Here is a 26,231-nt window from a genome sequence, read left to right on the forward strand (position 1 = left end):
GGATGTGATGTCCCAGAGGAGATGGGTGAATAGGATGTGATGTCCCGGAGGAGATGGGTGACTGGGATGTGATGTCCCAGGGGAGATGTGTGACTGGGATGTGATGTCCCGGGGGAGATGGGAGACTGGGATGTGATTCCCCAGGGGAGATGAGTGACTGGGATGTGATGTCCCATGGCAGATGGATGACTGGGATGTGATTTCCCAGGGGAGGAGTGTGATGGGGATGTGAGTCCCCAGGAGCGATGGGTGACTCGAATGTGACATTCCAGGTGTGGTGTATGCTGGGATGTGATGTCCCAGAGGAGATGGGTGACTGGGATGTCATGTCCCTGGGGAGATGGCTGACTGGTATGTTATGTCCCAGGGGAAATGAGTGACTGGGATGTGATCTCCCAGGGGAGATATGTAATTGGGATGTGATTTCCCGGGGAAGGTGGGTGACTGAGTTGCGATGTACCAGGGGAGATGTGTGACTGGGATGTGATGTCCCAGGGGAGATGTTTGACTGGGATGTGATATCCCGGGGGAGATGGGTAACTGGGATGTGATACCCCAGGGGAGATGGGTGACTGGTATGTGATGTCCCAGGGGAGATGGGTGACTGGGATGTGATTCCCCAGGGGAGAAGAGTGACTGCGATGTGATGGCCCAGGGGAGATGTGTGATTGGGATGTCATTCCCAGGGGAGATGTGTAATTGGGATGTGATTTCCCGGGGAAGGTGGGTGACTGAGATTCGATGTCCCAGGGGAGATGTGTGATTGGGATGTGATGTCCCAGGGAAGATATTTGACTGGGATGTGATATCCCATGCGAGATGGGTGAGTGGGATGTGGTACCCCAGGGGAGATGGGTGACTGGTATGTGATGTCCCAGGGGAGATGGGTGACTGGGATGTGATTCCCCAGGGGAGATGTGCGACTGGGATGTGATGTCCCGGGAGAGCTGGGTGATTGGGATGTGATGTTCCAGGGGAAATGCATGACTGGGATGTGATTCCCCAGGGGAGATGTCTGACTGGGACATGATGTCCCGGAGGTGATGTATGACTGCGATGTGATGTCCCGGAGGTGATGTGTGACTGGGATGTGATGTCCTGGGGGAGATGAGTGACTGGAATATAGTGTCCCAGGGGAGATGGGGACTGACATGTGATTTCCCAGGGGAGATGAGTGACTGGGATGTGATTCCCAGGGGAGATGTGTGACTGCGATGTGATGTCCCGGGGGAGATGGATGACTGGGATGTGATTCCACAGGGGTGATGGGTGACTGGGATGTGACATTCCAGATGTGGTGTGTGCTGGGATGTGATGTCCCAGGGGAGATGGGTGACTGGGATGTGAGTCCCCAGGTGAGATGGGAGACTGGGATGTGAAGTCCCTGGGAAGATCTCTGACTGGGATGTGATGCCCCGAGAGCGATGTGTGACTGAGACGTGATGTCCCACGGAGATGCGTGACTGGGATGTGATTACCCAGGGGAGATGGGTGACTGGGATGTGATGTTCCAGGGGAGATGGTGACTGAGATGTGATTTCCCTGGGGAGATGTGCGACTGGGATGTGATGTCCCGGGGGAGATGGGTGACTGGGATGTCATATACCAGAGGAGATGCGTGACTGGGATGTGATTCCCCAGGGGAGATGGGTGAATGGGATGTGATGTTCCAGGGGAGATGGTGACTGAGATGTGATTTCTCTGGGGAGATGTGTGACTGGGATGTGATTCCAAAGGGGAGATGTGCGATTGGGATCTGATGTCCCGGGGGTGATGGGTGACTGGAATGTCATATTCCAGAGGAGATGCGTGACTGGGATGTGATTCCCCAGGGGAGAAGGGTGACTGCGATGTGATGGCCCAGGGGAGATGTGTGATTGGGATGTCATTCCCAGGGGAGATGTGTAATTGGGATGTGATTTCCCGGGGAAGGTGGGTGACTGAGATGCGATGTCCCAGGGGAGATGTGTGATTGGGATGTGATGTCCCAGGGAAGATATTTGACTGGGATGTGATATCCCATGCGAGATGGGTGAGTGGGATGTGATACCCCAGGGGAGATGGGTGACTGGTATGTGATGTCCCAGGGGAGATGGGTGACTGGGATTAGATTCCCCAGGGGAGATGTGCGACTGGGATGTGATGGCCCGGGAGAGATGGGTGATTGGGATGTGATGTTCCAGGGGAAATGCATGACTGGGATGTGATTCCCCAGGGGAGATGTCTGACTGGGACATGATGTCCCGAAGGTGATGTGTGACTGGGATGTGATGTCCCGGAGGTGATGTGTGACTGGGATGTGATGTCCTGGGGGAGATGAGTGACTGGAATATAGTGTCCCAGGGGAGATGGGGACTGACATGTGATTTCCCAGGGGAGATGAGTGACTGGGATGTGATTTCCAGGGGAGATGTGTGACTGGGATGTGATGTCCTGGGGGAGATGGATGACTGGGATGTATTTCCACAGGGGTGATGGGTGACTGGGATGTGACGTTCCAGGTGTGGTGTGTGCTGGGATGTGATGTCCCAGGGGAGATGGGTGACTGGGATGTGAGTCCCCAGGTGGGATGGGCGACTGGGATGTGATGTCGCTGGGGAGATCTCTGACTGGGATCTGATGTCCCGGGAGAGATTGGTGACTGAGATGTGATGGCCCATGCGAGATGCGTGACTGGGATGTGATGTCCCGGGGAGATGTTTGACTGGGATGTGATATCCCGGGGTAGATGGATGACTGGGATGTGATTCCCCTGCGGAGATGTGTGACTGGGATGTGATGTCCAATGGGAGAAGGGTGACTGGGATGTGATGTCCCCGGGGAGATGTGTGACTATGATGCGATTCCCCAGGGGAAATGTGCGACTGGGATGTGATGTCCCGGGGGAGATCTGTGACTGGAATGAGATGTCCCGGAGGTAATGTGTGAGTGGGATGTGATGTCCCGGGGGAGATGGGTGACTGGGATGTGATGTCCCTGTGGCGATCTCTGACTTGGATGTGATGTCCCCGGGGAGATGTGTGACAGGGATTTGATTCCCTGGGGAGATATGTGACGGAATGCGATGTCCCAGGGGAGATTTGTGACTGGGATGCGACGTCCCAGGGGAGATGTGTGACTTGGATGTGATGTCCAATGGGAGAAGGGTGACTGGGATGTGATGTCCCTGGGGAGATGTGTGACTGGGATGCGATTTCCCAGGGGAGATGTGTGACTGGGATGTGATGTTCCAGGAGGTGTGTGACTGGGATGTGATGTCCAATGGGAGAAGGGTGACTGGGATGTGATGTCCCTGGGGAGATATGTGACGGAATGCGATGTCCCAGGGGAGATTTGTGACTGGGATGCGACGTCCCAGGGGAGATGTGTGACTTGGATGTGATGTCCAATGGGAGAAGGGTGACTGGGATGTGATGTCCCTGGGGAGATGTGTGACTGGGATGCGATTTCCCAGGGGAGATGTGTGACTGGGATGTGATGTTCCAGGAGGTGTGTGACTGGGATGTGATGTCCAATGGGAGAAGGGTGACTGGGATGTGATGTCCCTGGGGAGATGTGTGACTGGGATGCGATTTCCCAGGGGAGATGTGTGACTGGGATGTGATGTTCCAGGAGGTGTGTGACTGGGATGTGATGTCCCAGGGGAGATGGGTGACTGGTATGTGATGTCCCTGGAGAGATGGCTGACTGGGATGTTATGTCCCAGGGGAGATGTGAGACTGGACTGTGATGTCCCAGGGGAGATGGGTGACGGGGATGTGATTCCCCAGGGGAGATGGGTGATGGGGATGTAATTCCCCAGGGGAGATGTGTGACTGGGATGTCATTCCCAGGGGAGATGTGTAATTGGGATGTGATTTCCCGGGAGAGGTGGGTGACTGAGATGCGATGTCCCAGGGGAGATGTGTGATTGGGATGTGATGTCCCAGGGGAGATGTTTGACTGGGATGTGATATCCCAGGGGAGATGGGTGAGTGGGATGTGATACCCCAGGGGAGATGGGTGACTGGTATGTGATGTCCCAGGGGAGATGAGTGACTGGGATTTGATTCGCCAGGGGAGATGTGCGATTGGGATGTGATGGCCGGGGAGAGATGGGTGATTGGGATGTGGTGTTCCAGGGGAAATGCATGACTGGGATGTGATTCCCCAGGGGAGATGTCTGACTGGGATATGATGTCCCAGAGGTGATGTGTGACTGGGATGTGATGTCCCGGGGGAGATGTGTGACTGGGATGTGATGTTCCAGGGGAGATGGTGACTGAGATGTGATTTCCCTGGGGAGATGTGTGACTGGGATGTGATGTCCCGGAGGAGATGGGTGACTGGGATCTGATGCGCCAGGGGAGATGTGTGACTGAGATATGATGTCCCGGGGGAGATGGGAGACTGGGATGTGATTCCCCAGGGGAGATGAGTGACTGGGATGTGATTTCCCAGGGGAGGAGTGTGATGGGGATGTGATTCCCCAGGGGCGATGGGTGACTCGAATGTGACGTTCCAGGTGTGGTGTATGCTGGGATGTGATGTCCCAGAGGAGATGGGTGACTGGGATGTCATGTCCCTGGGGAGATGGCTGACTGGTATGTTATGTCCCAGGGGAGATGTGTGACTGGGATGTGATGTCCCAGGGGAGATGGGTGACGGGGATGTGATTCCCCAGGGGAGATGGGTGACTGCGATGTGATGGCCCAGGGGAGATATGTGAGTGGGATGTCATTCCCAGGGGAGATGTGTAATTGGGATGTGATTTCCCGGGGAAGGTGGGTGTCTGAGATGCGATGTCCCAGGGGCGATGTGTGATTGGGATGTGATGTCCCAGGGAAGATATTTGACTGGGATGTGATATCCCATGGGAGATGGGTAAGTGGGATCTGATACCCCAGGGGAGATGGGTGACTGGTATGTGATGTCCCGAAGGTGATGTGTGACTGGGATGTGATGTCCCCGAGGTGATGTGTGACTGGGATGTGATGTCCTGGGGGAGATGAGTGACTGGAATATAGTGTCCCAGGGGAGATGGGGACTGACATGTGATTTCCCAGGGGAGATGAGTGACTGGGATGTGATTTCCCTGGGGAGATGTGTGACTGGGATGTGATGTCCCGAGGGAGATGGATGACTGGGATGTAATTCCACAGGGGTGATGGGTGACTGGGATGTGACGTTCCAGGTGTGGTGTGTGCTGGGATGTGATGTCCCAGGGGAGATGGGTGACTGGGATGTGAGACCCCAGGTGAGATGGGCGACTGGGATGTGATGTCGCTGGGGAGATCTCTGACTGGGATCTGATGTCCCAGGAGAGATTGGTGACTGAGATGTGATGGCCCAGGCGAGATGCGTGACCGGGATGTGATGTCCCGGGGAGATGTTTGACTGGGATGTGATATCCCGTGGGAGATGGATGACTGGGATGTGATATCCCGTGGGAGATGGATGACTGGGATGTGATTCCCCTGCGGAGATGTGTGACTGGGATGTGATGTCCAACGGGAGAAGGGTGACAGGGATGTGATGTCCCCGGGGAGATGTGTGACTAGGATGTGATTCCCCAGGGGAAATGTGCGACTGGGATGTGATGTCCCGGGGGAGATCTGTGACTGGAATGAGATGTCCCGGAGGTGATGTGTGAGTGGGATGTGATGTCCCGGGGGAGATGGGTGACTGGGATATGATGTCCCTGTGGAGATCTCTGACTTGGTTGTGATGTCCCCGGGGAGATGTGTGACTGGGATTTGATTCCCTGGGGAGATATGTGACGGAATGCGATGTCCCAGGGGAGATTTGTGACTGGGATGCGACGTCCCAGGGGAGATGTGTGACTTGGATGTGATGTCCTGTGGGAGATGGATGACTGGGATGTGATTCCCCTGCGGAGATGTGTGACTGGGATGTGATGTCCAATGGGAGAAGGGTGACTGGGATGTGATGTCCCCGGGGAGGTGTGTGACTGGGATGCGATTTCCCAGGGGAGATGTGTGACTGGGATGTGATGTTCCAGGAGAGGTGTGTGACTGGGATGTGATGTCCCAGGGGAGATGGGTGACTGGTATGTGATGTCCCTGGGGAGATGGCTGACTGGGATGTTATGTCCCAGGGGAGATGTGAGACTGGGCTGTGATGTCCCAGGGGAGATGGGTGACGGGGATGTGATTCCCCAGGGGAGATGGGTGACGGGGATGTAATTCCCCAGGGGAGATGTGTGACTGGGATGTCATTCCCAGGGGCGATGTGTAATTGGGATGTGATTTCCCGGGGGAGGTGGGTGACTGAGATGCGATGTCCCAGGGGAGATGTGCGACTGGGATGTGATGGCCGGGGAGAGATGGGTGATTGGGATGTGATGTTCCAGGGGAAATGCATGACTGGGATCTGATTCCCCAGGCGAGATGTCTGACTGGGACATGATGTCCCAGAGGTGATGTGTGACTGGGATGTGATATCCCGGGGGAGATGTGTGACTGGGATGTGATGTTCCAGGGGAGATGGTGACTGAGATGTGATTTCCCTGGGGAGATGTGTGACTGGGATGTGATGTCCCAGAGGAGATGGGTGACTAGGATGTGATGTCCCGGAGGAGATGGGTGACTGGGATGTGATGCGCCAGGGGAGATGTGTGACTGAGATATGATGTCCTGGGGGAGATGGGAGACGGGGATGTGATTCCCCAGGGGAGATGGGTGACGGGGATGTGATTCCCCAGGGGAGATGTGTGACTGGGATGTCATTCCCAGGGGAGATGTGTAATTGGGATGTGATTTCCCGGGGGAGGTGGGTGACTGAGATGCGATGTCCCAGGGGAGATGGGTGAGTGGGATGTGATGTCCCAGGGGAGATGGGTGACTGGTATGTGATGTCCCTGGGGAGATGGCTGACTGGGATGTTATGTCCCAGGGGAGATATGAGACTGGGCTGTGATGTCCCAGGGGAGATGGGTGACTGGGATGTGATGTCCCCGGGGAGATGTGTGACTTGGATGTGATGTCCTGTGGGAGATGGATGACTGGGATGTGATTCCCCTGCGGAGATGTGTGACTGGGATGTGATGTCCAATGGGAGAAGGGTGACTGGGATGTGATGTCCCCGGGGAGGTGTGTGACTGGGATGCGATTTCCCAGGGGAGATGTGTGACTGGGATGTGATGTTCCAGGAGAGGTGTGTGACTGGGATGTGATGTCCCAGGGGAGATGGGTGACTGGTATGTGATGTCCCTGGGGAGATGGCTGACTGGGATGTTATGTCCCAGGGGAGATATGAGACTGGGCTGTGATGTCCCAGGGGAGATGGGTGACGGGGATGTGATTCCCCAGGGGAGATGTGTGACTGAGATATGATGTCCCGGGGGAGATGGGAGACGGGGATGTGATTCCCCAGGGGAGATGGGTGACGGGGATGTGATTCCCCAGGGGAGATGTGTGACTGGGATGTCATTCCCAGGGGAGATGTGTAATTGGGATGTGATTTCCCAGGGGAGGTGGGTGACTGAGATGCGATGTCCCAGGGGAGATGTGTGATTGGGACGTGATGTCCCAGGGGAGATGTTTGACTGGAATGTGATATCCCAGGGGAGATGGGTGAGTGGGATGTGATACCCCAGGGGAGATGTGTGACTGGGATGTGATTCCCCAGGGGAGATGTGTGACTGGGATGTCATTCCCAGGGGAGATGTGTAATTGGGATGTGATTTCCCGGGGCAGGTGGGTGACTGAGATGCGATGTCCCAGGGGAGATGTGTGATTGGGACGTGATGTCCCAGGGGAGATGTTTGACTGGAATGTGATATCCCGTGGCAGATGGATGACTGGGATGTGATTTCCCAGGGGAGGAGTGTGATGGGGATGTGATTCCCCAGGGGCGATGGGTGACTCGAATGTGACGTTCCAGGTGTGGTGTATGCTGGGATGTGATGTCCCAGAGGAGATGGGTGACTGGGATGTCATGTCCCTGGGGAGATGGCTGACTGGTATGTTATGTCCCAGGGGAGATGTGTGACTGGGATGTGATGTCCCAGGGGAGATGGGTGATGGGGATGTGATTCCCCAGGGGAGATGGGTGACTGCGATGTGATGGCCCAGGGGAGATGTGTGGCTGGGATGTCATTCCCAGGGGAGATGTGTAATTGGGATGTGATTTCCCGGGGAAGGTGGGTGACTGAGATGCGATGTCCCAGGGGCGATGTGTGATTGGGATGTGATGTCCCAGGGAAGATGTTTGACTGGGATGTGATATCCCATGGGAGATGGGTGAGTGGGTTGTAATACCCCAGGGGAGATGGGTGACTGGGATTAGATTCCCCAGGGGAGATGTGCGACTAGGATGTGATGGCCCGGGAGAGATGGGTGATTGGGATGTGATGTTCCAGGGGAAATGCATGACTGGGATGCGATTCCCCAGGGGAGATGTCTGACTGGGACATGATGTCCCGGAGGTGATGTGTGACTGGGATGTGATGTCCCGGAGGTAATGTATGACTGGGATGTGATGTCCTGGGGGAGATGAGTAATTGGGATGTGATTTCCCGGGGGAGGTGGGTGACGGGGATGTGATTCCCCAGGGGAGATGTGTGACTGGGATGTCATTCCCAGGGGAGATGTGTAATTGGGATGTGATTTCCCGGGGGAGGTGGGTGACTGAGATGCGATGTCCCAGGGGAGATGTGTGATTGGGATGTGATGTCCCAGGGGAGATGTTTGACTGGGATGTGATATCCCAGGGGAGATGGGTGAGTGGGATGTGATACCCCAGGGGAGATGAGTGACTGGGATGTGATATCCCGGAGGAGATGGGTGACTGGGATGTGATGTTCCAGGGGAGATGGTGACTGAGATGTGATTTACCTGGGGAGATGTGTGACTGGGATGTGATGTCCCAGAGGAGATGGGTGACTAGGATGTGATGTCCCGGAGGAGATGGGTGACTGGGATGTGATTCCCCTGGGGAGATGTGTGACTGGGATGTGATGTCCCAGAGGAGATGGGTGAATAGGATGTGATGTCCCGGAGGAGATGGGTGACTGGGATGTGATGCACCAGGGGAGATGTGTGACTGAGATATGATGTCCCGGGGGAGATGGGAGACTGGGATGTGATTCCCCAGGGGCGATGGGTGACTCGAATGTGACGTTCCAGGTGTGGTGTATGCTGGGATGTGATGTCCCAGAGGAGATGGGTGACTGGGATGTCATGTCCCTGGGGAGATGTATGACTGGGATGTGATGTCCCGGGGGAGATGAGTAATTGGGATGTGATTTCCCGGGGGAGGTGGGTGACGGGGATGTGATTCCCCAGGGGAGATGTGTGACTGGGATGTCATTCCCAGGGGAGATGTGTAATTGGGATGTGATTTCCCGGGGGAGGTGGGTGACTGAGATGCGATGTCCCAGGGGAGATGTGTGATTGGGATGTGATGTCCCAGGGGAGATGTTTGACTGGGATGTGATGTCCCAGGGGAGATGGGTGACGGGGATGTGATTCCCCAGGGGAGATGGGTGACTGCGATGTGATGGCCCAGGGGAGATATGTGACTGGGATGTCATTCCCAGGGGAGATGTGTAATTGGGATGTGATTTCCCGGGGAAGGTGGGTGACTGAGATGCGATGTCCCAGGGGCGATGTGTGATTGGGATGTGATGTCCCAGGGAAGATGTTTGACTGGGATGTGATATCCCATGGGAGATGGGTGAGTGGGTTGTGATACCCCAGGGGAGATGGGTGACTGGTATGTGATGTCCCAGGGGAGATGGGTGACTGGGATTAGATTCCCCAGGGGAGATGTGTGACTGGGATGTGATGTCCCAGGGGAGATGGGTGACGGGGATGTGATTCCCCAGGGGAGATGGGTGACTGCGATGTGATGGCCCAGGGGAGATGTGTGACTGGGATGTCATTCCCAGGGGAGATGTGTAATTGGGATGTGATTTCCCGGGGAAGGTGGGTGACTGAGATGCGATGTCCCAGGGGCGATGTGTGATTGGGATGTGATGTCCCAGGGAAGATGTTTGACTGGGATGTGATATCCCATGGGAGATGGGTGAGTGGGTTATGATACCCCAGGGGAGATGGGTGACTGGTATGTGATGTCCCAGGGGAGATGGATGACTGGGATTAGATTCCCCAGGGGAGATGTGCGACTGGGATTAGATGGCCCGGGAGAGATGGGTGATTGGGATGTGATGTTCCAGGGGAAATGCATTACTGGGATGCGATTCCCCAGGGGAGATGTCTGACTGGGACATGATGTCCCGGAGGTGATGTGTGACTGGGATGTGATGTCCCGGAGGTGATGTATGACTGGGATGTGATGTCCCGGGGGAGATGAGTAATTGGGATGTGATTTCCCAGGGGAGGTGGGTGACGGGGATGTGATTCCCCGGGGAGATGTGTGACTGGGATGTCATTCCCAGGGGAGATGTGTAATTGGGATGTGATTTCCCGGGGGAGGTGGGTGACTGAGATGCGATGTCCCAGGGGAGATGTGTGATTGGGATGTGATGTCCCAGGGGAGATGTTTGACTGGGATGTGATGTCCCAGGGGAGATGGGTGACGGGGATGTGATTCCCCAGGGGAGATGGGTGACTGCGATGTGATGGCCCAGGGGAGATATGTGACTGGGATGTCATTCCCAGGGGAGATGTGTAATTGGGATGTGATTTCCCGGGGAAGGTGGGTGACTGAGATGCGATGTCCCAGGGGCGATGTGTGATTGGGATGTGATGTCCCAGGGAAGATGTTTGACTGGGATGTCATATCCCATGGGAGATGGGTGAGTGGGTTGTGATACCCCAGGGGAGATGGGTGACTGGTATGTGATGTCCCAGGGGAGATGGGTGACTGGGATTAGATTCCCCAGGGGAGATGTGCGACTGGGATGTGATGGCCCGGGAGAGATGGGTGATTGGGATGTGATGTTCCAGGGGAAATGCATGACTGGGATGCGATTCCCCAGGGGAGATGTCTGACTGGGACATGATGTCCCGGAGGTGATGTGTGACTGGGAGGTGATGTGTGACTGGGATGTGATGTCCCGGAGGTGATGTATGACTGGGATGTGATGTCCTGGGGGAGATGAGTAATTGGGATGTGATTTCCCGGGGGAGGTGGGTGACGGGGATGTGATTCCCCAGGGGAGATGTGTGACTGGGATGTCATTCCCAGGGGAGATGTGTAATTGGGATGTGATTTCCCGGGGGAGGTGGGTGACTGAGATGCGATGTCCCAGGGGAGATGTGTGATTGGGATGTGATGTCCCAGAGGAGATGGGTGACTGCGATGTCATGTCCCTGGGGAGATGGCTGACTGGTATGTTATGTCCCAGGGGAGATGTGTGACTGGGATGTGATGTCCCAGGGGAGATGGGTGATGGGGATGTGATTCCCCAGGGGAGATGGGTGACTGCGATGTGATGGCCCAGGGTAGATATGTGAGTGGGATGTCATTCCCAGGGGAGATGTGTAATTGGTATGTGATTTCCCGGGGAAGGTGGGTGACTGTGATGCGACGTCCCAGGGGAGATGTGTGACTTGGATGTGATGTCCTGTGGGAGATGGATGACTGGGATGTGATTCCCCTGCGGAGATGTGTGACTGGGATGTGATGTTCAAATGGAGAAGGGTGACTGGGATGTGATGTCCCCGGGGAGATGTGTGACTGGGATGCGATTTCCCAGGGGAGATGTGTGACTGGGATGTGATGTTCCAGGAGAGGTGTGTGACTGGGATGTGATGTCCCAGGGGAGATGGGTGACTGGTATGTAATGTCACTGGGGAGATGGCTGACTGGGATGCTATGTCCCAGGGGAGATGTGAGACTGGGCTGTGATGTCCCAGGGGAGATGGGTGACGGGGATGTGATTCCCCAGGGGAGATGGGTGACGGGGATGTGATTCCCCAGGGGAGATGTGTGACTGGGATGTCATTCCCAGGGGAGATGTGTAATTGGGATGTGATTTCCCAGGGGAGGTGGGTGACTGAGATGCGATGTCCCAGGGGAGATGTGTGATTGGGATGTGATGTCCCAGGGGAGATGCTTGACTGGGAGGTGATATCCCAGGGGAGATGGGTGAGTGGGCTGTGATACCCCAGGGGAGATGTGTGACTGGTATGTGATGTCCCAGAGGAGATGGGTGACTGGGATGTCATGTCCCTGGGGAGATGGCTGACTGGTATGTTATGTCCCAGGGGAGATGTGTGACTGGGATGTGATGTCCCAGTGGAGATGGGTGACGGGGATGTGATTCCCCAGGGGAGATGGGTGACTGCGATGTGATGGCCCAGGGGAGATATGTGACTGGGATGTCATTCCCAGGGGAGATGTGTAATTGGGATGTGATTTCCCGGGGAAGGTGGGTGACTGAGATGCGATGTCCCAGGGGCGATGTGTGATTGGGGTGTGATGTCCCAGGGAAGATGGGTGAGTGGGATGTGATACCCCAGGGGAGATGGGTGACTGGTATGTGATGTCCCGGAGGTGATGTGTGACTGGGATGTGATGTCCCGGAGGTGATGTGTGACTGGGATGTGATGTCCTGGGGGAGATGAGTGACTGGAATATAGTGTCCCAGGGGAGATGGGGACTGACATGTGATTTCCCAGGGGAGATGAGTGACTGGGATGTGATTTCCAGGGGAGATGTGTGACTGGGATGTGATGTCCCGGGGGAGATGGATGACTGGGATGTAATTCCACAGGGGTGATGGGTGACTGGGATGTGACGTTCCAGGTGTGGTGTGTGCTGGGATGTGATGTCCCAGGGGAGATGGGTGACTGGGATGTGAGTCCCCAGGTGAGATGGGCGACTGGGATGTGGTGTCGCTGGGGAGATCTCTGACTGGGATCTGATGTCCCGGGAGAGATTGGTGACTGAGATGTGATGGCCCAGGCGAGATGCGTGACTGGGATGTGATGTCCCGGGGAGATGTTTGACTGGGATGTGATATCCCAGGGTAGATGGATGACTGGGATGTGATTCCCCTGCGGAGATGTGTGACTGAGATGTGATGTCCAATGGGAGAAGGGTGACTGGGATGTGATGTCCCCGGGGAGATGTGTGACTAGGATGTGATTCCCCAGGGGAAATGTGCGACTGGGATGTGATGTCCCGGGGGAGATCTGTGACTGGAATGAGATGTCCCGAAGGTGATGTGTGAGTGGGATGTGATGTCCCGGGGAAGATGGGTGACTGGGATGTGATGTCCCTGTGGAGATCTCTGACTTGGATGTGATGTCCCTGGGGAGATGTGTGACTGGGATTTGATTCCCTGGGGAGATATGTGAGGGAATGCGATGTCCCAGGGGAGATTTGTGACTGGGATGCGCCGTCCCAGGGGAGATGTGTGACTTGGATGTGATGTCCTGTGGGAGATGGATGACTGGGATGTGACTCCCCTGCGGAGATGTGTGACTGGGATGTGATGTCCAATGGGAGAAGGGTGACTGGGATGTGATGTCCCCGGGGAGATGTGTGACTGGGATGCGATTACCCAGGGAAGATGTGTGACTGGGATGTGATGTTCCAGGAGAGGTGTGTGACTGGGATGTGATGTCCCAGGGGAGATGGGTGACTGGTATGTGATGTCCCTGGGGAGATGGCTGACTGGGATGTTATGTCCCAGGGGAGATGTGAGACTGGGCTGTGATGTCCCAGGGGAGATGGGTGACGGGGATGTGATTCCCCAGGGGAGATGGGTGACGGGGATGTGATTCCCCAGGGGAGATGTGTGACTGGGATGTCATTCCCAAGGGAGATGTGTATTTGGGATGTGATTTCCCGGGGGAGGTGGGTGACTGAGATGCGATGTCCCAGGGGAGATGTGTGATTGGGATATGATGTCCCAGGGGAGATGTTTGACTGGGATGTGTTATCCCAGGGGAGATGGGTGAGTGGGATGTGATACCCCAGGGGAGATGGGTGACTGGTATGTGATGTCCCAGGGGAGATGAGTGACTGGGATTTGACTCCCCAGGGGAGATGTGCGACTGGGATGTGATGGCCGGGGAGAGATGGGTGATTGGGATGTGATGTTCCAGGGGAAATGCATGACTGGGATGTGATTCCCCAGGGGAGATGTCTGACTGGGACATGATGTCCCAGAGGTGATGTGTGACTGGGATGTGATATCCCGGGGGAGATGTGTGACTGGGATGTGATGTTCCAGGGGAGATGGTGACTGAGATGTGATTTCCCTGGGGAGCTGTGTGACTGGGATGTGATGTCCCAGCGGAGATGGGTGACTAGGATGTGATGTCCCGGAGGAGATGGGTGACTGGGATGTGATGCGCCAGGGGAGATGTGTGACTGAGATATGATGTCCCGGGGGAGATGGGAGACTGGGATGTGATTCCCCAGGGGAGATGAGTGACTGGGATGTGATGTCCCAGGGCAGATGGATGACTGGGATGTGATTTCCCAGGGGAGGAGTGTGATGGGGATATGATTCCCCAGGGGCGATGGGTGACTCGAATGTGACGTTCCAGGTGTGGTGTATGCTGGGATGTGATGTCCCAGAGGTGATGGGTGACTGGGATGTCATGTGCCTGGGGAGATGGCTGACTGGTATGTTATGTCCCAGGGGAGATGTGTGACTGGGATTTGATTCCCCAGGGGAGATGTGCGACTGGGATGTGATGGCCGGGGAGAGATGGGTGATTGGGATGTGATGTTCCAGGGGAAATGCATGACAGGGATGTGATTCCCCAGGGGAGATGTGTGACTGGGACATGATGTCCCAGAGGTGATGTGTGACTGGGATGTGATGTCCTGGGGGAGATGAGTGACTGGAATATAGTGTCCCAGGGGAGATGGGGACTGACATGTGATTTCCCAGGGGAGATGAGTGACTGGGATGTGATTCCCAGGGGAGATGTGTGACTGGGATGTGATGTCCCGGGGGAGATGGATGACTGGGATGTGATTCCTCAGGGGCAATGGGTGACTGGGATGTGACGTTCCAGGTGTGGTGTGTGCTGGGATGTGATGTCCCAGGGGAGATGGGTGACTGGCATGTGAGTCCCCAGGGGAGATGGGAGACTGGGATGTGATGTCGCTGGGGAGATCTCTGACTGGGATCTGATGTCCCGGGAAAGATTGGTGACTGAGATGTGACGGCCCAGGTGAGATGCGTGACTGGGATGTGATGTCCCGGGGAGATGTTTGACTGGGATGTGATTCCCCTGCGGAGATGTGTGACTGGGATGTGATGTCCCCGGGGAGATGTGTGACTAGGATGTGATTCCCCAGGGGAAATGTGCGACTGGAATGAGATGTCCCGGAGGTGATGTGTGAGTTGATGTGATGTCCCGGGGGAGATGGGTGACTGGGATGTGATGTCCCTGTGGAGATCTCTGACTTGGATGTGATGTCCCCGGGGAGATGTGTGACTGGGATTTGATTCCCTGGGGAGATATGTGACAGATTGCGATGTCCCAGGGGAGATTTGTGACTGGGATGCGACGTCCCAGGGGAGATGTGTGACTTGGATGTGGTGTCCTGTGGGAGATGGATGACTGGGATGTGATTCCCCAGCGGAGATGTGTGACTGGGATGTGATGTCCCATGGGAGAAGGGTGACTGGGATGTGATGTCCCCAGGGAGATGTGTGACTAGGATGTGATTCCCCAGGGTTGATATGTGACTGGGATGTGACTCCCCGGGGGGGAAATGTGTGCCTGGGATGTCATGTCCCAGCGGAGATGTGTGACTGGGATGTGATGTCCCAGGGAAAATGTGTGACTGGGATGTGATGTCCCAGGGGAGAAGGGTGACTGGGATGCAATGTCCCAGGGGAGAAGAGTGACTGGGATGCGATGTCCCCAGGGGAGATGGGTGACTGGGATGTGATTCCCCAGGGGAGATGGGAGACTGGGATGCGATGTGACGGGGTAGATCTCTGACCGGGATGTGATGTCCCAGGGGAGTTGGGTGACTGGGATGTGATATCTCAGGGAGATGTGTGTCTGGGATGTGATGTCCCAGGGGAGATGGCTGACTGGGATGTGATTTTCCAGGGGAGATGTGTGACTGGGATGCGATTTCCCAGGGGAGATGTGTGACTGGGATGTGATGTTCCAGGAGAGGTGTGTGATTGGGATGTGATGTCCCGGGGGAGATGTGTGACTGGGATGTGATGTCCCTGGGGAGATGTGTGACTGGGATGTGATGTTCCAGGAGAGGTGTGTGACTGGGATGTGATGTCCCGGGGGAGATGTGTGACTGGGATGTGATGTCCCTGGGGAGTTGGCTGACTGGGATGTGATATCCCAGGGGAGATGGGTGATTGGGATGTGATAACCCAGGGGAGATGGGTGACTGGGATGTAATGTCCCGGGGGAGATGGGTGACTGGGATGTCATATTCCAGGGGAGATGCGTGACTGGGATATGATTCCCCAGGGGAGATGGGTGACTGGGATGTGATGTTCCAGGGGAGATGTGTGACTGGGATGTAATGCCCGGCGGCGGGGGTGGGGGGGGCGCGGTGTGGTGTCTAAAACATGGTGCCAGAGGAGGTGGGGGTGGAAGCAGATACAACAGCCAAGTTTGAAACGCATTTTGACTGGCATATCGACTGGCAGTGACATCAACTGGCACATCAACTGGCAAGGATATCGACTGGCAGGGGCATCGACTGGCACATCGACTGGCAGGAACATCGACTGGTAGGGGATGGAGGGATACAGTCCATTCACTCAGTATCACGATTGTCCCGCTGGTCTACTGTAAGTTTGGGTAACTTCTTTAACCGCAGGGTCACGCTGTAAAGTTCCTGCAGCGCATTGTACAGGGAAATTAACCTTTCTCTGATTTGCAAAAGGGTTCATTTCAGTTTTGCTGATTAGGGGATGTGATAAACGCTGAAAGGAAAGGCACTTTCCAGTAACCACACTGAGCTGGCCAAGGCCAAGAGATTATTCACTCAGTTTCATTACTTCGATGGGCTCCATTTATATATTGATTTCTAATATAATTTAATTTAGCATTTCACTTAAATCAATTGACTCATTGCTCCTGCCCGTCCCACAGCTCACCAACACTCAATGTAATTAACTGAATGGTTGTGTTCACTGCACTGTGCACCACGGAATGAATTGCTTTTAGATAGATTAAACAGGCCATCAAAATTCATCAGTTCTGAGTTGTGACATTGCAGGAAACGTGGATCCTGCGTATCAGAGTACAGTGCCAGGGTGCTGGCTCCAGCTACTCTCTGAACCCACAACCTCAACACCACTCCCAAGGTGATTGAAACATTCCGGAGATCTCTGTCCTCCCCCCCCCCCACCCCAGCCACTTGTGGGGTCTCTGACCCCTTCTCTCAGCCACTCCCAGAATCTCTCCCCTCCCCAGCACCCTGCACCCTGCCAACTCCTGTGATGTTTGACCCCACTCAGTCACTCCTGAAATAAGGCAGTCTGACAACTAAACGGAGACCCACTTCCTTCTGATCCTGAAGCAGACTTCAGCAAATTACTGCAGCCTATTCCACAACTTGACCTGCTGTGTCCGCAACAATTCTAATTTATTGATGTTCTGCAGTGAAGGCCAATCCTTTCACACAGATGACAGAACACAATGACACTGTAGGTCAAGATGGACAAGGATTACTGAGATTAACAGGGCACAGGACATTGATCTAAAGCTGTTGCCTCAGCAAGATACCCAATGGCCTCTGAATCATAAACTGCATGACACTACAGATTTACTTGGATTCAAGGGCCTCCAGAGGTTGGGCAGGTGAAGTCTTTATTCCTTGGAATATGTTACTTGATGGGTCACCTCACAGAAGTGCATAAAATCGTGAGGGAGGGGCAGTGGGAGAGTGAATTCACACCATCGTTTCCTCAGGGTGGGGAACCAAACACGAGAGAGCAAGTATTTAAGATGAGAGGTTGAAGATTTAAGAGAGACCTGAGGGCAATTTTATCACGCAGAGAGTGGTGTGTATATGAAATCAGCTGTCAGAGTCAGGGAGTCATAGAAAAGTACAGCACAGAAACAGGCCCTTCAGCCCATCTATCTGTGCCAAACCATTTTAACTGCCTTCTCCCATCAACCTGCACCAAGACCATAGCCCTCCAAACCCCTACCATCCATGTACTTATCCAAACTTCTCTTAAAACGTTGAAATCGAGTTTGTATGTGCTGGCAGCTCGTTTCACACTCTCATGACCCTCTGAGTGAAGAAGATTCCCCCATGTTCCCCTTGAACTTTTCACCTTTCATCCTTAACCCATGACCTCTAGTTGTAGTCTAATCCAAGCTCAGTGATAAAAGCCAACTTGCACTTACCCTGTCTATACCCCTCATTCCTCCAAGAGGACCACAACCTTGTTGTGGTTTGGAGGTCTATGTGTGCCTCAGTGACCTGGAGAGCTACGGTGGCTGGAGTCAGGGTTTTATGATCTGGCTCTTGGTAGGGCCATCCATACCAAACAGGTCAAAGGGCAGAGGCCTGACTAAGAGCGGTTCAGCTTAGTTTGGGGGTTCAGCTCAGGGCTAACAACCCTGTTATGGAAACAAAACTGTTATGGAAACAGCAATGAAAAATCCTTCTACACCTGTGTGTGATGGTATTCCTGAGTCTCCACCCAGAACTGGCATGACTGACGGTAGTGAAAACCAAGCTACTGACACAATGAAGGAAGGCCTGGATACCACCAGAGATGGAGGATCTTCATGCTGCCCCAAATGCCAGAGGTGTTACAGGCAGGAGAGTAGATACCCCTCATAATTTTGTACACCTCTATCAAATCTACCCTCAATTTTCTACGTTCCAAGGAACAAAGTCCTAACCTATTCAATGTATCCTCATAACTCAGGTCCTCCAGACCCGGCAACATCCTTGTAAATTTTCTCTGTACTCCTTCAGCCTTATTTATAGTTTCCTGTAGGTAGGTGATCACAGTTGCACACAATACTCCAAATTAAGCCTCACAAATGTCCTATAGGAAGTGGTAGAGGCGAGTAAAGTAGCAACATTTAAATAACTTTCGGTTAAGTGCATGGATATCAGAATCAGGTTTATCATGTGACTTGAAATTTGTTAACTTAGCAGCAGCAGTTCAATGCAATACATAATATAGAAGAGAAAAAAAAATAAATAAAATAGAAATCGTAATAAGTAAATCAATTACACTATACATATATTGAATAGATTAAAAATCATGCAAAAAACAGAAATACTGTTCATTAAAAAAAAGTGAGGTAGTGTCAAAGGGTTCAATGTCTATTCAGGAATCGGATGGCAGAGAGGAAGAAGCTGTTCCTGAATCGCTGAGTGTGTGCCTTCAGGCTTCTGTACCTCCTACCTGATGGTAGCAGTGAGAAAAGGGCATGCCCTGGGTGCTGGAAGACCTTAATAATGGTTGCTGCCTTTCTGAGACTCCGCTCCTTGAAGATGTCCTGGGTACTTTGTAGGCCAGTTTCTAAGATGGTGCTGATTAAATTTACAATCCTCTGCAGCTTCTTTCGATACTGTGCAGTAGCCCTCCCATACCAGACAGTGATGCAGCCTGTCAGAATGCTCTCCACGGTAATCTATAGAAGTTTTTGAGTGTATTTGTTGACATACCAAATCCCTTCAAACTCCTAATGAAGTATAGCCGCTGTCTTGCCTTCTTTATGATTACATTGATATGTTGGGACCAGGTGAGATCCTCAGAGATCTTGATACCCAGAAACTTGAAACTGCTCACTCTCTCCACTTCTGATCCCTCTATGAGGATTGGTGTGTGTTCCTTCGTCTTACCCTTCCTGAAGTCCACAACCAGCTCTTTCATCTTACTGACATTTAAAGGATATGGGCCAAACATGGGCAAATGGAACTAGACTGGTGAGGTGGCCAGCATGGACCATTTAGGGACAAAGGGCCTGTTTCTGTGCCATACTATTCTATTCATTTGATAATGCATGAACCAGGCAGTGTTTGTTTTTGTTAGAATTGTGAGAGTGAGAAAGCCAGGATAAAATTCAACTAGAGCACTTGACTTCTCTCGAAGAGATACATCAAATACAGATTATCACTCAGGATACTCAGCCATGATTTTAACTGTCAAGTTCCAGTTGTGTAAAATCTGAAAGAATGGTAGATTTGTTCGAGTACTTACTGTTTCTGAATCTGACTCTAAAAGATTCATTCTGAAGGGGAAGACAGAGGTTGTGTGGGAAGGAATAGAGTGAGCCCACGCCTGTGGTGAAATGTTGGGCAGGGAGAGTTAACAGATTCATTCTGAAGGGGAAGACAGAGGTTGTGTGGGAAGGAATAGAGTGAGCCCACGCCTGTGGTGAAATGTTGGGCAGGGAGAGTTAACAGAGTGGAAGTATTTAGATTTTACAAGGTTGTTTGACAAGGTGCCACATGTGCATATATTAAGAGCTCATTGTATTGGAGGAAGTCTGTCAGCACGGATTGAAAATGTGGATTAACCCAGGGAACAAGCAGACACTCTAATTGGTAGGCAGGTAAAGAAGGCACATGATATTTTTGTTTTTATTAGTTTTCAAGAGTCAGGAAGTTATGTTGCAGTTCTATAGAACAATGGTCAGGCCGCGTCTGGAGTCTTGTTCTTAGTTCCTGTTCCCCCAATCTGGGAAGGATGTGGAGGTTCTGAAGGGGATGCAGAAGAGGTTTAGCAGGGAACTGTCTGGATTAGAGAGCGTGCACTCTAATGAGAGGCTAGACAATCTAGGGTTGTTTTCTCTGGAGTGGTAATCTGATAGAAGTGCATGCAATTGTGAGAGGCATAGACGGAATAAAGAGTCGGTGTCTTTTTCCCAGGGTAGAAATGTCTAATTCCAGAGATGCCTGGCATGTGCCACTGGGGTGGTACTGGAGATGTTTAAGGGGCTCTTAGACAAGAACATAAATATGCAGGAAATGAAGGAAAATGGACCGTGTGCAGGCAGAGGGATTTTGTGTCATTAGCCTAATTAGTTTGGAACAAGACAGTGGGTTGGAGTGCTGTACTGTTCTGAGGGAAATCTGAGGTGTCACAGGAAGCAAGGTGAATGGGAAGGAAAGAGTTGGAGTTTGTAGGGGGATTCATAGGTACCAGGAAAGAGTGGCAGGGTGAAACAGACCTCTGTATCAGCCCTAAGCGGCCTTTCCACTCTAAACCCACAGCGCCCTGCTTCAGTTTATTTTGTTGATTTACTGAGATACAGTGTGGAATTGGCCCTTCTGATCCCTCGAGCTGTGCTACCCAGCAACCCCCCAATTTAACCCTAGCCTAATCACGGGACAAGTTACAATGACCAATTAACCTGCCAACAGGTACATCTTTGGACTGTGGGAGGAAACTCACGTGGTCACGAGGAAAACGTACAAACTCCTTAAGGCAGTGACAGGAATTGAACCTGGTTTGCCTGTACTGTAAAGCGTTGTGCTAACCTCTATGCTACTGTACCTTGGATTTCATTCTATTTTGACTCTAGCATCCCATGAGAAAGACCCATAGACTATTCCTGCTAAATGCCTCAATGAATTTCCCAGCGATAGATCCAGACTTACGTGGAAGTCATCGTGTGAAATTTTCATCACAAAGGGCATGTTGGGCTCCTCCTTTGCCTCCACAATACATCCGCCCAGCGGAATCACTCCCTGCAAAACAAGATCACAGATCGAGACTATGATTACAATCCAGCAACTACAGCTAGATTCCCAGAACACTGAGTTCAAAATTTTTTTTAAATTTCAAAATATACTTTATTCAAAACTAAAATTATGTACAATAAACCATTCAATGACTCTCAATTCTGTACAGATGTTATTACGGTCTATACATTTCCACACTTTTAGTCACCCACGTGGCACTCAGTTGTTTCACCTTTCCACCCCATTATTGAGGGGTATACTCCCCGCCACCCGACCCTCCCACTCCCGCGGGTGAAGAAACCTATACCATGGTCCTTCCCCACCGGGCCATTGTGGTGGCTGCACCGAGTTTCAGTGTGTCCCTCAGCACGAACTCCTGCAACCGAGAATGTGCCAGTCGGCAGCATTCTCCCACGGACATCTCCATGTGCTGGTAGATCATCAAGTTTCGGGCCGACCAAAGAGCGTCTTTCACCGAGATGATGATCTGCCAGCATCACCGGATGTTGGTCTCCGTGTGTGTCCCTGGGAACAGCCCGTAGATCAGAGAGTCCTCTGTTGTGCAGCTACTGGGGATGAAAGGTGACACTAGCCCGTCCATCCTCCTCCACACCCTCTCTGCGAACTGACAGTGCGTAAAGAGGTGGGTCACAGACTCCTCCTCACTGCAGTCCTCCCGTGGGCAGCGGGGTGTGGAGGAGACGTTCCAGACGTACAGGAGGGCTCTGACTGGGAGGACCCCTCTCACCGCCAGCCAGGCGAGGTCCTGGTGCCTGTTGGTGAGATCTGGCGATGAAGCATTTTGCCAGATGAACTGGACGGTCTGCTCAGGGAACCACTCCACTGTGTCCATCACGTTCTTCTCCTGCAGTGCCTGCAGGACATTACGTGCCGACCACTGCCTGATGGCCCTGTAATCAAAGGTGTTGCCTGGAAGAACTTTTCTATGAAGGACAGGTATGGCGGCAACGACCAGCTGACTGGGGCGTTGCGCAGGAGTGGGGCCAGACCCACCCTTCGTAGACAGGGCGACAGGTAGAACCTGGGCACATAGTGGTATAACCTGATGCAGCCACACACGAAGCTGGCCATCAGGGTAAGGGCGACATTGGGAACGTTTTTGCCCCCATTGTCCAGGGACTTGTGCATGACAGCCCGTATTAGTCTCAGATTCAGCCAAGGTTGCAGAGTGGTGTGGAGTATGTCACGTAAACTGAGAGCCATTGACTCAATCTCCATACCACCTGTAAATTACTGTAATTTACAATGACCTATTGTTGGGAGCAAAGTTATAACCAAAGACTTAGTGGGAGACTAAAAAACTCAAAAGGAGAATGAACTTGATTTTGAGAAAGAATTTGTGTGTTCAGAGAATGTAGGTACAACCCAGAAGATAATCAAATGTGAAGTGTGGAAAGTAGATAGTGAAGTGTTGCACTGATAAGATAAAAAAAGAGGGTGGGGTGGCTGGGATACAGAAGGTAGATTGAGTGGAGGAAGCAGGAAGGAGAGGGGGAGCGGAGGAGGAGAGAGGGTTATCAGAGTGGGAGAAACTCATTCTCTATGCATTGTGCTGACTTGTGGTTGGCTTCAGATTCCAGCAGCAGCAGATTTTTTTTTCTATCTCCCTAACATCTTGGGCAGTTGGTTTGAGTACTTTGATATTCAACATTATTCCTTTGATTTTGTGTGACCAAGCCCTGAGAGTTTGGTACCATGCAGTGGGTAGCTTTGATCTCAGGGTAACAGACCAGCTCTTTAGTAACTGTGCTCTCTTTTCCTGGCTCTGATGTTGGGGACATCGCCCCAGAATCCAGCTACTGCTTCGTGTTCAGTGCTGGGACATCACCCCGGAATCGAGCTCCTGCCTCATGGTCAGTGTTAGGATATCACTCTGAAATCAGCTCCTGTCTCATGGTCAGTGTTAGGACATCACACGAGAATCCAGCTCCTGCCTCATGGTCAGTGATACGGACATCACCCCAGAATCTAGCTCCTGCCTCGTGGTCAGTGATAGGGACATCACCCCAGAATCCAGCTCCTGTCTAATGGTCAGTGCTAGGACATCACCCCAGAATCCAGCTCCTGTCTTGTGGTCAGTGTCGGGACAGCACCCCAGAATCCAGCTCCTGTCTTGTGGTAAGTGTTGAGACATCACACCAGAATCCAGATCCTGCCTCATGTTCAGTGTTGGGGACATCACCCCAGAATCCAACTCCTGCCTCATGGTCAGTGCTGGGACATCACCCCAGAATCCAGATCCTGTCTCATGGTCAGTGCTGGGACATCACCCCAGAATCCAACTCCTGTCTCATGGTCAGTGCTAGGACATGACCCCAGAATCCAGCTCCTGTCTCATGGTCAATGTTGGGGACATCACTCTGGAATCGAGCACCTGTCTCATGGCCAGTGCTAGGACCTCACCCCAGAATCCAGCTCCTGTCTTGTGGTCAGTGTTGGGACATCACCCCGAAATCCAGGTCCTGTCTCATGGTCAGTGCTGGGACAATACCCCAGAATCCAGCTCCTACCTCATGCTCAGTATTGGGACATCACCCCAGAATCCAGCTCCTGCCTCATGGTCAGTGCTGGGATATCACCCCAGAATCCGGCTCCTGCCTCATGGTCAGTGATAGGGACATCACCCTAGAATCCAGCTCCTGCCTCATGGTTAGTGCTAGGACATCACCCCAGAATCCAGCTCCTGTTTCATGGTCAATGTTGGGGACATCACTCTGGAATCCAGCTCCTGTCTCGTGGTCAGTGATAGGGACATCACCCCAGAATCCAGCTCCTCTCTCATGGTTAGTGCTAGGACATCACTCCGGAATACAGCTCCTGTCTCATGGTCAGTGTTGAGACATCACCCCAGAATTCAGCTCCTGTCTCATGGTTACTGCTGGGACATCACTCCGGAATCAGTTCCAGCCTCAAGATCAGTGCTGGGACATCACCCCAGAATCCAGCTCCTGTCTCATGGTTACTGCTGGGACATCACTCCGGAATCAGTTCCAGCCTCAAGATCAGTGCTGGGACATCACCCCAGAATCCAGCTCCTGTCTCATGGTCAGTGCTAGGACATCACCCCAGAATCCAGCTCCTGCCTCGAGGTCAGTGTTGGAACATCACCCCAGAATCCAGCTCCTGTCTCATGGTCGGTGCTGGGACATCACTCAGGAATCCAGCTCCTACCTCATGGTCAGTGATAGGGACATCACCCCAGAATCCAGCTCCTGTCTCATGGTCGGTGATAGGGACATCACCCCAGAATCCAGCTCCTGTCTCATGGTCGGTGCTGGGACATCACCCAGGAATCCAGCTCCTGTCTCATGGTCGGTGCTGGGACATCACTCAGGAATCCAGCTCCTACCTCATGGTCAGTGATAGGGAAATCACCCCAGAATCCAGCTCCTGTCTCATGGTCAGTGCTGGGACATCACCCCAGAATCCAGCTCCTGTCTCATGGTTACTCCTGGGACATCACTCCGGAATCAGTTCCAGCCTCGAGATCAGTGCTGGGACATCACCCCAGAATCCAGCTCCAGCCTCATAGTCAGTGCTGGGACATCACCCCAGAATCCAGCTCCAGCCTCATGGTCAGTATTGGGGACATCACCCCAGAATCCAGCTCCTGCCTCGTGGTCAGTGTTGGGGACATCACCCCAGGATCCAGCTCCTGCCTCATGGTCAGTGCTGGGACATCACACCAGAATCCAGCTCCTGTCTCATGGTCAGTGATAGGGACATCACCCCAGAATCCAGCTCCTGTCTCCTGGTCAGTGCTAGGACATCACCCCAAATCCCAGCTCCTGCCTCGTAGTCAGTGCTGGGACATCACCCCAGAATCCAGCTCCTGCCTCATGGTCAGTGCTGGGACATCACCCCAGAATCCAGCTCCTGTCACATGGTCAGTGCTAGGACATCACCCCAAAAACCAGCTCCTGCCTCGTGGTCAGTGATAGGGACATCGCCCTAGAATCCAGCTCCTGTCTCATGGTCAATGTTGGGGACATCACTCCGGAATCCAGCTCCTGTCTCGTGGTCAGTGCTGGGACATCACTCAGGAATCCAGCTCTACCTCGTGGTCAGTGACAGGGACATCACCCCAGAATCCAGCTCCTGTCTCATGCTCGGTGCTGGGACATCACCCTGGAATCCAGCTCCTGCCTCGTGGTCAGTGATAGGGACATCACCCCAGAATCCAGCTCCTGTCTCATGATCAGTGCTAGGACAGCACCCTGGAATCCAGCTCTTGCCTCGTTGTCAGTGCTGGGACATCACCCGAGAATCCAGCTCCTGGTCAGTGCTAGGACATCACCCCAGAATCCAGCTCCTGCCTCATGATCAGTGCTAGGACATCACCCCAGAATCCAGCTCCTGCCTCATGGCCAGTGTTGAGACATCACTCCAGAATCCAGCTCCTGTCTCATGGTCAGTGTTGGGACATCACTCCAGAATCCAGCTCCTGCCTCATGGTCAGTGCTGGGTCATCACCCCGGATCCAGCTCCTGTCTCATGGTCAATGTTGGGGACATCACTCTGGAATCCAGCTCCTATGTCATGGTCAGTTCTGGGACATCACTCAGGAATCCAGCTCCTACCTCATGGGCAGTGATAGGGACATCAACCAAGAATCCAGCTCCTGT

The 26,231-nt window shown here is 53.1% G+C and overlaps 1 protein-coding gene across 4 annotated transcripts in view; it reads right to left on the reverse strand.

Moving 5' to 3' along the window:
• Positions 1 to 26,231, reverse strand: part of plekhd1 (pleckstrin homology domain containing, family D (with coiled-coil domains) member 1) — a 311,066-nt gene that overhangs the window by 156,361 nt on the left and 128,474 nt on the right. For all 4 annotated transcript variants that reach the window (XM_063053877.1, XM_063053869.1, XM_063053854.1 and 1 more), the window contains exon 3: positions 21,502 to 21,591. In XM_063053877.1, the coding sequence (XP_062909947.1) occupies positions 21,502 to 21,540 (39 nt within the window). In that variant the 5' untranslated portion in view covers positions 21,541 to 21,591. The remainder of the gene's footprint in view (positions 1 to 21,501; positions 21,592 to 26,231) is intronic.

The sequence above is a fragment of the Mobula hypostoma genome, chromosome 1 (assembly GCF_963921235.1).
Source record: "Mobula hypostoma chromosome 1, sMobHyp1.1, whole genome shotgun sequence".
NCBI classification, from domain to species: Eukaryota; Metazoa; Chordata; class Chondrichthyes; order Myliobatiformes; family Myliobatidae; genus Mobula; species Mobula hypostoma.